Genomic DNA, 18,926 nt, shown 5'->3' with positions numbered 1-18,926 from the left:
AATTGAAGAGGCTCCAGATGGGGGGCAGAGGGGGTTTCAGCTTCTTCTGGATCAGACAGTGGTTAGGCAGATTTCAGACTTGATGGACAAGGACAAATCCTGCTGAAGGGCAGACTTTGTTTCCGCTAGTATTTCCTTGCAGCCTGAGTCTCTTCAGTGTGATGTGTTTAACTCTCGGTTACGTCAAGTTGCGCAGTTGGACTGCTCTGCGGGATATATTGCAACTTTATTAAGCCTTGCTAATAATACTTTCACTCTTAGGCTGCTCCAGCTGGCACCGATGGAATGAAATTCTTCACGTTGTATTTTTATGATGGCAATACTAAATATAAAGAGAACATTTTTCTGGTTGCATGTTACATTCTGCCCTCGACCCACGTTTCTGCGTTTTTCCTTTGCTCTGTCTGTGCCCTTTACTGCGACAAGGTCCTTTATTGATCCCAACATACAGTGCAGCCTGCCCCAGTAGCACGTTGCATTTACCTTGTCATAATGACATTTCCCTTGTGACAAAATGCTCCTCTTTACAAAATAATATGCAAGGCTATTCTATTTGGTATTGGCCTTTAGCCAGCAACCTTGAGCATCTTTATTGGTTATGAAAATAGCATAAGCTGCTTAATAGCATAGAGCCAAGACACACAGCCCTGCCGACGTGTTGTATATCATCTTGTCAGCAGTTATGCTAGAATGGTGACTTTTCTAAGAAAAAGCATGTGGCAACTTCCTCACATACATTTGTAAATATATCCATACGTGATCAAATGATCTTGTGGTTGTGAATACATGCTGATTAAACTTTACCACTGATAAAGACAATTAGCAAGAATCGTAATTGATAGAGACAACTAGTTGCCCATCCAAAAATGAATTCTAGCAGGGTTGATAAAGCTGTATTGGGTGAAACATGTTGGTGCCAGGAAGATGTCAGTGGGGGGTGCAGAATCGAACCCAGCATTGGGCTCAATCATGAGGACGCTGTGGGGGATCAGAAGAGATTAGGAAACTACCGGGGGTTATAACGAATAAGCTGTACAAGCTTAAAGCAAAGATTCAGCCGTTTAAACGCACACCTTTTTACTGGTATATCAGTGAGTGCAATATCTTGATGAACTATTAAAATATAGGTATGGTATCTGTCATCCGGAAACCCTTTTTCTAGAAAGCTCCGAATTCCCGGAAAGGCCATCTCCCATAAACTGCATTTTAATCATATCATTGATATTTTAAAACATGATTTCCCTTTTCTCTGTAATAATAAAACAGTACCTTTTACTGGATCCAAACAAATATATCATTAACCAGAAAGGAGATTTACACTGATTAGCGTTTGTTTAATTCTATCAGTTCTTGTGGTGGTTCCCTGGATGCTCTGTCTCTGACATCCTATGTAGATTCAATCTATAGTGAAGTATTGGAATCACTCACAACAGCAGATTACCCGCAATTAATCTTTTATTGTGTTACTATACTATACAATAAAACGCTTAATTGCAGGTAATCTGCTGTTGGGAGTGATTCCAATAGTTAACTATATATTGAAAGATATCATTAATCCTTATTGGAGGCAAAGCAATCCTATTGAGTTTAATTAATGTTTAAATTATGTTTTTTTTTACTATGTTTAAATTGTGGAGAGCGAAATTAAGGAAAGATCCCTTATCTAGAAAACCCCAGGTCTTGAGCATGCTGCGTAACAGTTCCCATGGCTGTAGTATAAACAGGCCTCATTACTGCCGCATCTGAATTGGTATCAAAGCACCGGGGATATTTTAAATTTCCTGTGCACCAATTCCCAGTGCCTGGGACCCAATGACGAACTAATGTGCATTAATGATGGGGAGGGAATGGGGGCAACGAGTGGCAGTGGGCCTAGGGGCACCTGCTTTATAAATCAATCCCTGAGTATAGACTTACTGCTTATGAGATTCTCCTTTTTCCCCCCTGGGCTGGGCTTCCAACTGGCAGCCCACGGGCTGGATGTAGCCTTCCAAAGGATTTTATGGCCCCTAGTCTGCTCTACAGCTCCATAGACTTCTTTGTATGTCATCATTTAAATTTAGCTTGTGTGACATGTGACATGTAATAAGTTAAAGGGATCCTGTCATCGGAAAACATGTTTTTTTAAAAACGCATCAGTTATTAGGGCTAATCCAGCAGAATCCTGCACTGAAATCCATTTCTCAAAAGAGCAAACAGATTTTTTTTATATTCAATTTTGAAATCTGACATGGGGCTAGACATTTTGTCAATTTCCCAGCTGCCCCTGGTCATGTGACTTGTGCCTGCACTTTAGGAGAGAAATGCTTTCTGGCAGGCTGCTGTTTTTCCTTCTCAATGTAACTGAATGTGTCTCAGTGGGACATGGGTTTTTACTATTGAGTGTTGTTCTTAGATCTACCAGGCAGCTGTTATCTTGTGTTAGGGAGCTGCTATCTGGTTACCTCCCTATTGTTCTTTTGTTTGGCTGCTGGGGGGAAAAGGGAGGGGGGGTGATATCACTCCAACTTGCAGTACAGCAGTAAAGAGTGATTGAAGTTTATCAGAGCAAAGTCACATGACTTGGGGCAGCTGGGAAATTGACAAAATGTCTAGCCCCATGTCAGATTTCAAAATTGAATATAAAAAAATCTGTTTGCCCTTTTGAGAAATGGATTTCAGCAGCACTATTAACTGATTCATTTTGGAAAAAAAATTTTTCCCATTAAGTTAAATTAGTTAAGGGTTTGAAATGTAATTCCAACTGAATGGCACAAATGTTAGTCTAACTTTTTAGCAGCACATTTAGGGCCATTCGGAAGTGTCAATAAGCAGTTAGATCTCTGCTTTCAGGTCTGCCTTGTCAACAGATGCTGTCATTGGTCAAATAGTTTCCAGGTACCCTGTTGTAGTCTGGTTTCCCATGAATTTTGAAATGAAATAAGACTATCTCTGAGTGAAATTATGGGTGGTGGCAGACGGGGAGATTAGTTGCCCAGCGACAAATCTTCTCTAAATACCCCAAATGTCTTCCACCTGGAAAGAATACGGGATGGCATACGAATCGCTTTGGATTTCCGAAGTTGCCTCAAGAGGAAACTTAGGGGGATTCATTTCAGGGAGATTAGTCGCCCGTAGTAGAGAAGATTTGTCATTGGGAGACTAATCTCCCCGTGTGCCACCACCCTAATACTATCCAATTCTTCTCACTCTTATATTGAGGGGGAACGTTCAGCAGAGGAGTCTTCTTCTTGTGCTCTTCCAATAATTGTTTTTATGCACCTTAATTCTTATATTTCTGTAATGTTCTCGTCTATTGGGAACCTTTAGAAGCAGTGGGTACACTCAGATGCACAAGGCACTCCTGTGGATTCCAGTGATCACCGACGCCTTTTTGGGGCCCTGGGCTTTCTGCTGTGGAACCAACAAGGAGTAGTGATTAAATAGAAACAAGTCCAAAAATAAGGTACCGGCAAGGATTAGGTAAAATGTAGTTGAAGAACAGGCTAAAGGATCAAGGCAGGCGGCAAGAATCGAAGTAAAAAAACAGAAGTAAAAAAAAAAAACGGGAATTCAAAATAGTATAAACTGTAAACAGCTGTAAACAGAAGCCAGCTTGGGCACTGTTACAATGGAGACAGGGCCTTTTAAAGAGTAATTAGGGCCAAAAATTCAAATCCGGTGCCGAAAAAAATAACGTCATGACGCTCTGTGTCAAAAACGTGAGCGTCACAACGCTCAGTGTCAAACACTGGCGAAATTACGGCAGCATAATTTGCACCTAGCCGGAACGCATGACAAATGCAGAAGTGCGCACCTGTGCACCAACAAACGTGGAGAGACGCGCTGGGAGGTAAAAGACCGGGACAATCTCCCAGCACGTCTTACAATTTCCTTTTGACTGTATGGGGAAGAGGAGGGTTTATTTGACTATTTATAACAGTGAATTGCAGCTATTATGTCCCCTGTTTACCATTGCACTTTATTGTTTACATTTCAGGCCAGGATCACGGAAAATGAAATTGCAACTCTAGAGCGTATGGTCCAAGTGTTACAGTCTTGTCATTATAACATATGCACATCACATAGCCACTAGCAGTGCATAATTTAATAGGGGATAGAAGTAACACAGTCCGTTGCCATCTGGGGGCAAAGAGCAGCAGCATTGTGAGCAGATGAGATGAGCTATAGTAATAAGGCAGCATTGGGCGATGAGGAAGCCACATGGCCTCAAACTTCTGAACTGAATATTTTATCCCATCAATGGATATGGAGGTCATTACATTTATTTAATAAAAGTGGGGTGTCTGTGTGTATTTATTACAAGCATGTTTATTTCATATGAATGCCTTTATGACAACTACAGGCACCTAAACAGTTATAGAGCTAAGAATGTTGTACAAGTCCTCAGGCCCGGATTTGTTGAAAGGCCACAAGGCCCGGGCCTAGGACGGCAGGATTTTAGGGGGCTGCATGATGCCCACCCACATTGGTTCAAAAACGTTGGGCATGCGCAGGAGTTACAATCATTTTTTACATTTCCCGTGCTCCGGTCCCGATGATGAAAAAAGGGGAGGGGGCGGGGATGACGAACTGCAGTGGGCCTAGGGGTGCCCACTATGTAAATCTGGCCCTGCAAGTCCTCTATGATTATTGCAGAACAATTACTGCTGGCACCCAACAGAACAGGGTTAAGCCTTTTTCTTTATCTCCCATGCAAGCTTCCAGAGGACAGCTGTTGTGTTAAAGGCAGTGAGCCTGAAGGCTATAGACCTGAAACCTTATTTAAACATCCGGCTCAATTTTTATAAAAAAATGTCACAGCTTTCCAAGTGAATTAAATTGTTATAGGATGGGGCACTGTGTGATGTCTAAAGAAAATTTGTTGAAGAAAGCCCACCTTCTAGTCTAGAATACATCCTGAATGCTCTTATATACACCCTCACAGGTGCTAAACTAGGGATTTCTCTATATTTAATTACATATAATTTGACACAAACGGTGTGGTAAAGAAAAAATGCGGGTCAAGCGCACAAACGGTCGCCGGCGTCTAAGAATAGTCGCCGGCGCCCAAGAATAGTCGCCGGCGTCCAAGAATAGTCTCCAAGAATATTCGCCGGCGTCAAAGAATGGTCGCCGGCATCCAAAAACGAGACGCCGACACCTCCAATGGGAGCAGAAACCCTCAATTTTTTGATTGAAACTTACCAGAAGCTGCTGCATTTCTCACCCTCGGCTTATACTCGAGTCAATAAGCTTTCCCAGTTTTTGGAGGTAAAATTAGGTACCTCGGCTTATACTCGGGACGGCTTATACTCGAGTATATACGGTAATTATCTGTAATATCTTGACTTGCTCTTCTGCACAAATTCTGCGCGAGAAAGGAGGATAAATTATCTGCTTGTGTTTCTATATTAATATTTCAAGGGAGAGAATTGTATAACTGCTCTTCTACCAAATGTTTTTTTGTAGTTCTCGGTGCTTACCATTATTTACTGTGGCTGACTAAATTCAATTGTGTCTTCTTTTTTGTCTTGCAGCGTTCCAAGGAAAGCCAAGGCTCTGTACGCGTGCAAAGCAGAACATGACTCAGAACTTTCTTTTTCTGCTGGCACTGTGTTTGACAATGGTGAGTCAGTCATCTCTAGTGAGGATGCTCTTCTCGTGAATACAAATTGATTCTTAAAAGTCTTATAGCGGCAATCGATGTGTTTAAAGAAGACATATATGAAATATTTAACCTCTCGTATCTTGAATGTGTTACATGAGCACATTGTGCTGTGCAGGCAGGCGTTGGACAGAAGAGTTAATGCATATGGTGCCCCAGATATCTCTTGATTCATGCAAGCTGAGCAGGAACACGTCAGAAAATGCTTCCTGGGGCAGTAAATGTACATTTTGCCTTTCTTTCCAGCCCCACCTGAACAGTAATACAGGCAGCGCTTGTGTTGCACATTCATGATAGAAGTATAAAAGCTGCTAATATCATGAAATCTTGGACAAAAAAACATAATCTAAATAAATAAGATTAGAATAATACAATTTACAATGGTTCTTACAAAGAGCACTCTGAACAGTTATACATTACCCTATATGGTGGCTATATGTCTATATAAAATATATAGATATGCAGTATATACAAATCATTATCACGTGTGCTCTGCCCTGTCACATTATTCAAGGGAATGATAATAAAGGGCAAGCTGTCCTCCCTGTACTTATGGTCGCGCAGTGATCCCCAACCAGTAGCTCGTGAGCAACATGTTGCTTTCCAACCCCTTGGATGTTGCTCTCAGGGTCCTCAAAGCAGGTGCTTATTTTTGAATTTCAAGCTTGAAAGCTAATTTTAATTGCATAAAACTAAGTATAGTGCCAAGTAGAGCCTCTTGTACGCTGTCATTCCACATAGGGGCTGCCAAATAACCAATCATAGCCCTTGTTTGGCACCCCAAGGGACTTTTTCATGCTTGTGTTGCTCCCCAACTCTTTTTACATTGGAATGTGGCTCACGGGTTAAAAAGGTTGGGGACCCCTGCTGTAGGGAGTCAGCATGAAAAAGCTCATGCTCCTTCTGCATTAGACTTGTGATAAAATTCACTGTATAAATACTTTATCATGTATAAGTGCAAAGAGATAGGCATTGCTCTCCCAGCATAGCATCTGTGCCAGAATAGATAACACAATATAATGCAGCGCAAGGACTGTCCCAGAAATAGTAAACCCAAAGCTTGAATCGAGAGTACCGTGTAAATAACGTCTATCTTGCGTTCTATACAGCAGCACTTTTCATCATTACCTACAGCAGGCAGGAAACAAAGAATGATGCAGAGTTAATCTTTTGTATATGAATTAAATATGGAGGAATTCAGTTGTTACCCTTTCCATGGGCACACAGAGAGTGGAGCATTTAGCAAAGAAGGGAAAAACCTGAAATGGTGGCAGTTTGGGCAAAAACTCAGCCAGTAATGTACATCACTGAAAAGAAAAGTGTATTTAAAAGATCAGATCCATTAAAGCAGATAAAATACCCAATAGGTTCTTGATCTACAGTGTCTCTGCAGTTATATACAGAGCAATACTGTAGAGCTCTACAGTGTTGCTCGGTATATAAAGGCTGTATAACGTTCTGCAGATGACCACATGCATATTCTAGGGCAACTTCAAAGGTTGCTTGGCTGGCTAAGACTGGTAGAGTTAGCTAAATTTAATGTGTTTCATCTGGAGTTCTTTCTTCCAAGCTCCCATAAGCAAGAAGGTTGCTGCAAGCCAAACATCTGTTTCACCAAGAAATAATAGTTTTATTTATGAACCAAATCCACTCATGTTGACTTTCTAATTCCTCTTTCCTAAGACGTACAGCGTATTTCTTGGAAAGGGTAGTCTAGCCTAGTGGGTAGATAGCAGATGTGGCTTGAGTGATCCAAAAAAAGTTTGTGTGAGAGGCCACAGTTTCTCCTACCACGTGGTGGTCTGTTAGGCGTGTCCATGGCAGCCTCTGGGTGTTTCATAAAACCGAACGTCTCAAAGTTGGATTTTGAACAAAAAAGAAAACGTAAATGCTTTATTAATGGAGCTGCGGAAATATATTGTGAACGGATGGGCACCGACCAACTACAACAAACACAGTTGGTTATGTTCAGTAGATCTCTGAGTATGGAACTCAGACCAAACGATGACTCCTTTGAAGCAAATATTGCTCTGAAGGTTATGGCTTTTCAGTTCTCCAGATAACACAGTTGTTGTGGCTTGTGTTATTGCCCTGTGAATTAAAGAGATAATTACAGGGAGAGAAAGGAAGAGGTCACAGCGCTTGCATTCATGTCTATTATCCTGTGCTTGTGTAATTATATTTGTAGCCTTGCACAAACAGCAAAGCCGTACAGCTGATACAGTATTGGTTCCGTTTCTCTTTCATCCCCCTCCATACAAAGATGTGTGATGCATTGCTGGATATATGTTCCCTATCCCTTGAGCTCTATGCAGTGATGAGCGACTAAACAGATATTTAATATCAAATAACCCCAATATGGGAACACAGGTGAAATGCAACATGCTGCGTCCCACCTGCGTTTGCCCCTTACATGCGTCTGTGAGTACAGCTCCCTTCACAATAATTGAGTCTGTCTACTACTGCACTCCCCTGCAGCTGAAAGGAAAAAAGCACAACGCAGGGGAGTGCAGGAAAAAACGGCTGTGTGTGCGCAATTAAAATTCGCAATGCAATAACAGTTTAAAGGGATCCTGTCATTAGAAAACATGTTTTTTTTCAAAACACATCAGTTAATAGTGCTGCTCCAGCAGAATTCTGCACTGAAATCAATTTCTCAAAAGAGCAAACAGATTTTTTTATATTCAATTTTGAAATCTGACATGGGGCTAGACATTTTGTCAATTTCCCAGCTGCCCCTGGTCATGTGACTTGTGCCTGCACTTTAGGAGAGAAATACTTTCTGGCAGGCTGCTGTTTTTCCTTCTCAATGTAACTGAATGTGTCTCAGTGGGACATGGGTTTTTACTATTGAGTGTTGTTCTTAGATCTACCAGGCAGCTGTTATCTTATGTTAGGGAGCTGTTATCTGGTTACCTTCCCATTGTTCTGTTGTTTGGCTGCTGGGGGGGGGAAAGGGAGAGGGGTGATATCACTCCAACTTGCAGTACAGCAGTAAAGAGTGATTGAAGTTTATCAGAGCACAAGTCACATGACTTGGGGCAGCTGGGAAACTGACAAAATGTCTAGCCCCATGTCAGATTTCAAAATTGAATATAAAAAAATCTGTTTGCTCTTTTGAGAAATGGATTTCAGTGCAGAATTCTGCCGGAGCAGCACTATTAACTGATTCATTTTGAAAAAAACATTTTTTCCCATGACAGTATCTCTTTAAGGAACAATATTACATTGTGAGATGTGGATTTTTATTCTTATTGGTGCAAATAGTTTTTCTCTTTGCCACTTTAATTGCAATCCCCCTTTGGCTTTAACAATATCGTTGTTGTTGATTGGTTAAAGTATGTTATGACTGGCTGAAGCCTTATACATGGAAGGTGCTGAAAAGTTTCTCTGTTAATGGAAAAACAGGAGATAAGGGCAGAAATGGTGTGTTTTCAGATGGAAGTATCAGAGTTCTAGAAGCTGAGTGCATATCTAACCAAGGAAACCATCCAGTGATTATTTTGTACATTTGGAGATAGGCTTGTGCCAAACATGCACTGCTACCGGCTGCCTTTTTTCCATTGGCTACAGAGAGTCGCAAGGGTCAGTGCCGCAGTACTTTTCAGTGGGAGATTGTTATATATGTATAGAGGGCATTCATGTTCTGTGGTGCTGTACAATACATGGGTTTATACAAAGAACATACAGAATGACATACAGTAGCGACCAGTAACCGATACAGATGGTGACGAGCACCCTGCCCAAAAAAATCTAAAAAATCCTTCTTGGATGAGCAACATTTTATAATGAGGTTTTATTGTAATTGCCGCTAATGTATTTTTCTGCTAAGCAAGGCATACATACAAATCTGAAATTTCCCAGTGTAACGGCTAAAGTCTTCTTTATGTTTCCTTCCTGCAGTTTATTCATCACAAGAGCCCGGCTGGTTAGAAGGGACGCTCAACGGGAAGACTGGACTCATTCCAGAAAACTATGTGGAATTCCTATAGCTTTAACTCCCCTGACCCACAAGGCTAAGCTTTACATGGTATCCATGGCAATTGCTGGAAGTGTTGACTGTTGTATCTTTGCCTCTGTTATGGTAAAGGTAAAGAACTTTTCAGCACCCATTGCAGTGAATATCCAGTATATATATATATATATATATGTGTCCGCTGCTTTGGTGCCAGGGTGGTGCCCAAGGCAAAGATATTTGTAGAGATCTGGCTCTGATCTGCTAGTCGTTATGTACATGTAAATGATTTACGGTGGCTTTAAAATTTAAACAGAGATGCATTTTGATTATTTTTTTTAAAGGGACCATATTATTTTATTTTTGTCATTGGAGTTTACTTGTGTTAAAAACCACAGCATCAATCTTTTTAGCTTTACAGATTGGGGCTAAAGAGAATTGTATGGCAGGCTGCTCAGACCATGGCACTTGAAGGTGATGGCTGCTCTCTAGCATGTTTGATTACTTCCCAAGTATGGAGTCTGAATGATAATCTGAGTGCAGATTTTAATGATTTTGAAATTTTCCCTTTTATTGTCCGTGGCAACATTTTAATAATACCGTTCCAGGATACATTTAACTGTTAGTCTGATTTTGATGAAGGATTAGACTAATTTGATGACTTTAGAGATCCTGGACATATCAGTCAATATTTATTTATTCGCTTTTTTAATGATCTTAACAGTTTGAACCCACCTGTTTCTTCTTTAAATCCCTAGCTGCTCAGCCTCATTTGTACTTGGGCTTTTTTTCTCTCTCTCTCTCTCTCTTTGATGAACTAATGTCTAATAAACAAAGACTCTGGCTAAATGGGTGTCCTGGGCCCGCTGGGGCTGCCACTCACAGCCCACACACCAGTAACAAGCTCCGGCTCCTACAAAATTCATCCCCAGCACATATCGCTTACATTACTTCCCTCCTGTGATTGCGAGTGGGGGAGCCACGGTGGCCGCATGGAGAGAAGACCTTGGTCAGTAGGGGCTGTGGGCCCCACCAGGTTTTCTCCCACTGGTCTAGGTGCAGTTACATTTGTATCACTAAGAAAGCCAGTAAGGTTGCCACCCAGCCAGTATTTGACCGGCCCAGCTAGAGGTGGGGCCAGTATTTCTAATAATATACCATCTGCCGGTAAATTTGTAGATGCCAATATTCTTTTTCCCTCCTAAAAAGTTTGCTAAAAAAACTCCCTTTTAAACCCTCCATCTCATCTCCCACTGCTTGTATTTACCCAATATGCTAATTTCCCTGCTCCGATGTCATATACCCCACATTCCCCGCCCCAGTGGTCATCAGCCTGCCCATTCCCTGCCCCCGTGACATCACCAAGCAGGGACTCCTCCTTAAGGCCCGGAAAATATTTACAAGAATGGAGCAACCCTAAGGGTAAGGCACACTGGGCGATTCGGGGAGATTTAGTCGCCCCGAACGCCTTCCCTCTATCTTGCACCAGCTAAAATGAGAAATTGCCTGCGCTAAAGCACACGTGGCGCTTCATATTCCGAAGTCGCCCGAAGTTTCCTCGTGAGGGAACATCGGGCGACTAAGGAAAACAAATCTCTCCGAATTGCCCAGTGTGCCCCTACCCTAAAAGCCAGTGATCAGTAAATCTTTAAAAGAAAGGGACCAATGATAAATTGGTCTCTTTCTTTTAAAGATTTATAATTTGTTTGAACATATTTTTGGAGCAATCAAAAGGTGCATTTTTTAAATGTAGTTGGCATAGTTACTAAGTATTATGGGATGTTTTTACCTAGTTACATTAGGTCCTTGACCCCTTGTAGTTTTTATATGCATTTGCTGTATAGAGGAGTTACACTGCAGAGTATTAAGATTAACCCTACCATGAATACATATAAAATGAGATACATTCAATTTCATGTGCACACATCCATGGAAAAGCTTTGGATAAATTTAGTTGTATCTGTTTTTTTTGCATTTATTTGCACTCCTATGGGTACAGACACAGCAGTGTAATACTCCAGGTCCTCTGTATAGCAAATACATATTTAAATGTGTAAGGGCCCTATATGTATATCTATATGTATGGGACCTATATGTATATTATATATCAGGACTTGGCACCCTTGGGCTGCACTTGAGCTACAGGTGGAGGATGATCAGTGAATAGTTTCACAACAGATGATAAAAAAGGCCAACTATCCCTCCCGAATGTTCTTCAGTCTACAACTGATAAAAATAATCATTAATCTCTGCACTCAGCATCCTAACATTATATCCCCTGCACATGAATGGTGGGAAAGGTCTTTTTTTAATGTCTATTCTTTAATGCTTTTATTTTGTGATCAGTACTTGAGTTAATAAATTGTTGTATATTTTTTTAAAATTTGCAAGAGTTAACATTGTAAATAGAGATTAATGTTGCATACCATGCTTTGAAAAGTTTTATATACTGTATTTGATATTCTTAGTGCACTAATTCAGCTTCCTGAGAAAACATTCACTCCTATAGGTGATCAACAGCCATAAACTGATCTGTTTGGGAGCAACTCAATTATAAATCCATTAACTTTTTACCTCGACTTTCATTAATTGCTCTCGTGTGATCGAATACTTTATATAACGCACTTCTGCACTGGCTGGACCAATAGACTGTGGTGCAGGACAATGGACGGATCATCATTGGATCACAGACCCGAAATTTAGGGGCTACGGCTGTTGTCGTTTTATTATCACAGTATTGTGTGTAAAATCTTGAGTATTTACAAAGCTTGGCGAATGTAATATCTGGTATAAAAAGGTATTAAAAACAAAAAGTTGCAAAGAAAAGGCAGCAAAGTCAACACGTTTAAAACTAGATTTTCCTGCCATGAAAGATTAGATGGTGTAAGCCCCTGACTTTGTCTTGTTGGCTTAAATGGATTACACCAAGGAGGAGAATTTGTAAAACTACAGGAAAATCGTGTAAAAATAAGAAATATTATTTAACTTAAAAAAAAAATGTCAAAATCAGAAAAGTCATGTCATGTATACAGCGGTTTTGTGCGCTTTAGTGTTCTATTGTCATTCCCAAATGACTCCAGACAAATGTTCAGTTTCAAGTTGGTGTAAGTTTTTGTTGCCGTTAATAAAGTCAATTTCATTAAGAGTTAAACCAGCGAAAGAACGTTTTACAAACAAATGGCATAATGCGGTGTTAATAAAAATAGAAAATTATGAAATTAATGATTTTCTGGAGTAAACAAACATTTCACTCCAATTTATTTCCAAACTATTAATTAGGATGGTGTTATATATAATTATTGTTGACATTCATCTGCCATAAATGAAATAACCGCTTTCTAAGTAGAATTATTATTATTTTTAGAGATTTCGATGATTGCGAAGCACAACATTAATTCGCTTGGAACGACCACAACGAGGCTTTATGAATAAATACTCAATATTTTTGCACTCCTTTAACATAATCAATACACATGCCTATTTATTTGAGAGGCTTAGAGGCACAGTTATTGTAGGTCGAATCCATGCGGGTTCAATTCAATTTATATTTTTCAGGTTATTAAAATTTTCAAGACTGCCAGAAAAAGTTCTAATTCATTGACACATTTATCAAAGCTGATTTTGGTGTAAAATCATTGGAATGTATTTGAGCAGTTAAATGTGGTTTTGCTGTCTGGGTTGGTATGGGCTCAACTGTGACCTCTATCACCTGGCCGAGTCCTTACTCCCCTATTAAAACTGCTTGCAGCGGGATTCAGCCAATTATATTCCAAATTTCCTATCTATTATACATTGCTTTTTAAAAAGATATTTCAAACCTACAGGCAAGTTCGATCTAAGGATGCCAGCTGAAGATTGGGGTCACTTAAATTTTCCATATCCATTACACCCGCCCAGTCGCAGACATTAGAGTAGGTTCTGCTGCTTCTTACAAAGTGTCCATTGAAGGACATTCAAGCCATGTAATAACTAAAGGGAAACACGCTGCCTTAGAAATAATGGCTTTATCTTCTTTCATGTCCTACTGGGTATTCCATGGGAGGCCATTGGTGGATTCCATCACATAAGGGCAGTGAGCATAAAGATCATTGTTTCCCCAGGAATATTTTTATCACATATTTCAGGTTTTCCTCTTACCGTATATACTCGAGTATAAGCCGAGTTTTTCAGCACCCAAAATGTGCTGAAAAGTCTACCTCGGCTTATACTCGAGTCAGCTGGAAGGAAAGATCTAAAAAGTTTGCCAGTATGTTAAAGTTGCTGCATACTCACTGATCTGAAGCATCCAGTGACTCCTCCGTGCTGCCCATACTTCTCTCCCCTCGTGGCTTGATCCTCCTTCCTTAGACCTCAGCGACCCCCTTCTCAGCTCTCGTTAATCTGTCCTCCCTCCTGCCCCTCTTAAAGCGATACCGACAGGTTTTCAATAATGGTATAGTATATGAAAACTTATATGTAGGTTGCGCTTTCTATTTTTTATTGTAGTCACTCAAAAACTATGTTTGCGATACCTCAAAGATCAAGACGCACTTCCGCCCGACATTACGATCAGGCTTGAGGTATACATCAAGCTGTTCCTACTCTCCTCAGGGTGGCATTAAAATGTTGCAGCCTGCGTTCCCGCTATGTGCTGGATGACATTGAGGCGGAAACAGAAAGAAAGCACAGGTATCATGGCGACTTTTACAGACTCAGCGAACGTGTCCTCTAATGTATGCTTAGCAATGCGAAGGCAAACATGATGCGGAAAACAGTGGGTTTACAGTGGAAGGGTAATATGAAGACTATTACAGAAGTTTAATTTTCAGAAGTTACAGCTGTCAGAATCGCTTTAAAGGCTCATTCACTTGGGTGAGGGCAGGGGGAGGTGGCGGCGAACGGGAAAGAAAAGTTCAGGATGTTCAGAATGTAGTCTAGTCCGTGGCGGGCTCAGCACCCCGTCACCAGTCATAATACCTAGAGCCTTCTTGGTGAATTGAAGGAGTCCCCCACCCATGACTCGGCTCTGTTATTACGTGACTCTGTGGAAACAAATGCACTTACAACCCCCCCCCCCTGCAGCTGCTTTCTATAATAGAGTAGTGCTGGGATGCATCCGCTTATCGCTAAATATAGCAGAGGGAACTCTGTATTCGAGCAGGTATTTACATTTATTCAACAGGCTGCAAATTGTCCATGTCCTAAAATGCATTTCTCACCCCTAGGCTTATACTCGAGTCAATATATTTTCCCAGTTTTCTTAGGTAAAATTAGGTACCTCGGCTTATACTCGGATCGGCTTATACTCGAGTATATACGGTATGTTGTAGGTGTTTTTATGTGCAGAATACTCTTTCCTATAGAAGAAGCATCTGGTCTGGTTTCTCTTTAAAGGCTGAAGAAATCACTACAAAGCAACATGTGTTTTGCAGTATGGCGGCCTTATTTCATTATTTCAGAATATAATTTGTGCATTTGTTTTTCATGGAGTTCCATTGAGCTTTTTGCATTAGAGATTTTCATGCTGTGAGTCCTGTTCTTTGCTTATTGACAGGAGTGGCACCTAACTAATGTGGATAAAGTAGTGCAGGCAGTGTTAGAAGCCTTCATATTATACATGGGCATGTGACCGATGATACAGAACATTGTGTGCCTTTATGTCCATTGATGTACAAACATCTATAAAGTCCAAGTAACTGCAGCGCACTGTGTAGATGAATCAGCTTTGTATCATGGGGATTTTATTGGCTCACACAAAAAGTAGAGAAAAAAAGCAAAGTTTCGGGCCTCACTGAGCCCTTTATCATGCCTATAACCACACACACTAATCTGTGTTAAATATACAATATAATTGTATACAAACAGGAGTTGCATTATTATGGACATTCTCATAAATCCAGATGGGACAAGGGACTCATTTGCCTCACAATTGACTTTTACCAGAATATTAGGCATGGACTTGCTAAGCAATGGATACCTATACATCTATATGGTTCAATGTTCTGGTGGAACCAATTACCACTGTTGTTCCCATTCAGTGTCTCCCCCTACCTTCCCCCATTTCTATACGCAATGGACATTATAGGATTGGTTTATTAATAATGTATATGGTTCAAAGTTTTGGTGAAAGCAATAAACACAATTGTACCCAACTAATACCTCCTCTGACCCCCCCCCCCTTCACCAAACACTATTTAACACAGATTATTGTGTATGGTTATAGAATTGATAAAGGGCCCAGTGAAGCCCGAAACTTTGTCTATTTTAAAATCACCATGATACAAAGCTGCTTCATCTACACAGGGTGCTGCAGTTACTTGGACTTTATGTATATCTACTGACCTGTGACACATTGGGTAATATACTGTTCAGCACCTGATCCAAGTGGATAATACACAGTGGTTGAGCACTTCATTATCATGTATCTAGTGTCTTCTTAACTGTGACAAAGATGGACAGCGTGTAAGTGCCAAGGCCATAGTCGCTATTTTCCTTCTACTCCAACCAGTGTTATTCACTGAGACAGACTTACAGTTTATTAGAAATAGTGGAAGTGTATGAGAGTATATGACACTTCAGGGATGGAAACACTGCCTGTATCTGACATTATTTCACCAGTATATTGCCAGTATATGTGTTGCTGTTATTTAAAGCCACAACCGGGCATTCAAGGAGATACTACACATTAACTTCTAAATATATTTATAGCCAATGCCTTGTTGCCTTGCATCCGTTTGCAGCCTCAGTGTTAGAGCCACTTAGTGATCCTGTCCTGGAGTCTTTTTAGTGATATTACTGCAATAGCTGAGCCAAATGCAAACCATAAACCCCCCATTTCTTTCCCATGGAAGTGCTTTGGAAGAAGAATTCCTTGCGTTGCTGCTAATGGCCGGCAGCTCGTACTTAGTGCTGTATTTGGGGATGTGACGTGGGAGCACCATGACGTTTCTTGAGTGAGAGGGCGTTTCAAGATAAGGTGCCAAAGTCCATTACCCTCTAGCAACTCAATGGGTCCATGTGTTAGTCAATCTCACTTACAAATGTTAAATAACCAGTGTGTGTGCGTGGAAGGTTGTTGTGTTGGGAACAATTACAGGACCCAGTTCCTGCTTGTTAGTGACTTTGTGGAGAAACAATCAGTTTGAAGGTTATGGGTTTACAAATGTTTTGTTTTACAATACATCTCCAAATAAATATCTAGCTATAAAAAATCGGTGTCTTTCTATTAATGTGTATTGTCCTTCATTTACAGAGTACCTCAGTTATTCCATTTTGAAATATGTGTTTAGAAAGTTATATATATTACACAGTCCATGTCCCAGGGGAGCTTAGAGTCTTAGGTGTCTGCCATGTTCACAAAACACATTCACTAGGGGCAGTTCCACTGGGACCCAATGAACCTGGTACACTTGGCATACAGCGAGAAGAGGGAACTCCTTGCCAACGGTTTCCTTGTTGGAATCAATCTCATAACCCCATGGCAGAAAGGCACCAGTTCCACCCAGTGGGCAACCCATCCACCCGTTTCCCCTTTTCATTTACAGTTGTGTTCAGTATAATAGCAGTCCAACATTGCTAACCTGATCAATCACTGTTTTTGGTCAAAATTATATTTCTACATGGCAAATAATTTACTAGTGGGTGTAGTAGAGTAATAGAAACCCAACTGTCATGACATGCTGCTGATTCTTTGTCATTGAATCATTAATTAAGGCTTGTTCCAAATAATAGCAGTGTGAAGTTCAATTAGTGAGCTCATTCATTATGTGAAAAAACAGGTGTCCATTACACCCTTATTTAAGGAAGGAAGGATCAAATGGTGTGCAGCGGGTTATAGAGCATTTCTCTCTGAAAATCTGAGTAAAATGGGTCGTTCCAGACATTGTTGAGAAGAATAGAGTACTTGAAAAGTTGATTGGAGAGGGGAAAATGTATAAAGAAGTGCAGAAAATGATAGGCTGCTCAGCTAAAATCATCTCAAATGCTTAAAAATGTCAGAAAACAAAAAATGGCCTTTCGAATGGATATAAGAATATCAAAAATGGCAAAGATAATGATCAGCTCCAGGAAGATCTAAAGAAGGTGTAAATTTACCTGTGATACTGTTACAATTAGAAGACGCCTATGTGAAGCCAAACTATCGGCAAGAAGCCCTCGCACAGGCCCATTGTTGACAAAAAAGACGTGCTGAAGAGCTTACAATTTTCCAAAGAAAACTTTGACTGGCCAAAGGAGAAATGGTGCAACATGTTGTAGACTGATGAAAGCAAGATTGTTCTTTTTGGGTCTAGGGACTGCAGACAGTTTGTCAGACGACCCCCAAACACTGAATTAAAGCCACAGTACAGTGTGAATCCAGTGAAACATGGTGGCACAAGCATCATGATATGGGGATGTTTCTCATACTATGGTGTTGGGCCTATTTATCACATACCAGGGATCATGGATCAGTTTCAATACATCAAAATACTTGAAGAGGTCATGTTGCCTTATGCTGAAGAGTAAGTGTCCTTGAAATTGGTGAGTGAACAAGACAATGACCCCAAACACATCAGTAAATGAGCAACATCTTGGTTCCAGAACAACAAGACTGATGTTATGGAGTGGCCGGCCCAATCCCAGGACCTTAAAGAAAAACGATACCCCCCAAACAATGTAGGTCTCTATAAAACAGCTCATATGTAAAATCCTGCTTCATGTAAATAAACCATTTTCATAATAATATACTTTTCTAGTAGTATGTGCCATTGGGTAATCCTAAATAGAAAATTGTCATTTTAAGAAATAAGGGATCCTTGGATTAACGGTGCATACAAGCAAACCAAACATATTTGGTCACATGAGCCAATTAATAGAAAGAATTCTTTATTTTGCTTCCTACACTTCTTTTACAGTTAGAGTTGTAGTATTTCTGGTCAGTTCTCAGATCTCTGAGGCAGCACACAGCCCTTTACAAAATGGTGGTTCAAGGCAAGAGATGTAAAGGGCAAGATTCAATTAAAGGGGAACTCTAGTGGAAATTAAAATTTAATATTAGCTTCATTATACTGAAATAAGAAACTTTCTAAATACAATCAAATACCAGTACTGTTCCTGAAATAATCAAGTTTATCTTCACTATTCCTCTCTCAGCATCTGTTTCTCATCATTCTCTCTTCATTCAGGAGTTGGGTGTCAGATGAATGGTCCAATATATCTTATAGGGGGCTTCTTTTGCCTAGAAGATGTAATAGAGCTCACTCTAGTAAAATCACCAGACATCATGTCTCTCTACATGCAGAATTTGTCCAAAAGGCAGTTATTTTGTTCGATTTTGTTTGTACTGGAATCAGTGATTTGAGTGAG

The 18,926-nt window shown here is 40.4% G+C and overlaps 1 protein-coding gene across 2 annotated transcripts in view; it reads left to right on the top strand.

Annotated features, from left to right (window-relative positions):
- Positions 1 to 16,683, top strand: part of arhgap26.S (Rho GTPase activating protein 26 S homeolog) — a 318,698-nt gene extending 302,015 nt beyond the window's left edge. For both annotated transcript variants that reach the window (XM_018256176.2, XM_018256175.2), the window contains exons 22-23: positions 5,520 to 5,608; positions 9,551 to 16,683. In XM_018256176.2, the coding sequence (XP_018111665.1) occupies positions 5,520 to 5,567 (48 nt within the window). In that variant the 3' untranslated portion in view covers positions 5,568 to 5,608; positions 9,551 to 16,683. The remainder of the gene's footprint in view (positions 1 to 5,519; positions 5,609 to 9,550) is intronic.
- Positions 16,684 to 18,926: the final 2,243 nt, after the last annotated feature.

Source organism: Xenopus laevis, chromosome 3S (genome assembly GCF_017654675.1).
Source record: "Xenopus laevis strain J_2021 chromosome 3S, Xenopus_laevis_v10.1, whole genome shotgun sequence".
Lineage (NCBI taxonomy): Eukaryota > Metazoa > Chordata > Amphibia > Anura > Pipidae > Xenopus > Xenopus laevis.
The sequence above is the reverse complement of the archived record's forward strand: the minus strand, read 5'-3'. Positions and strand labels throughout refer to the sequence as shown.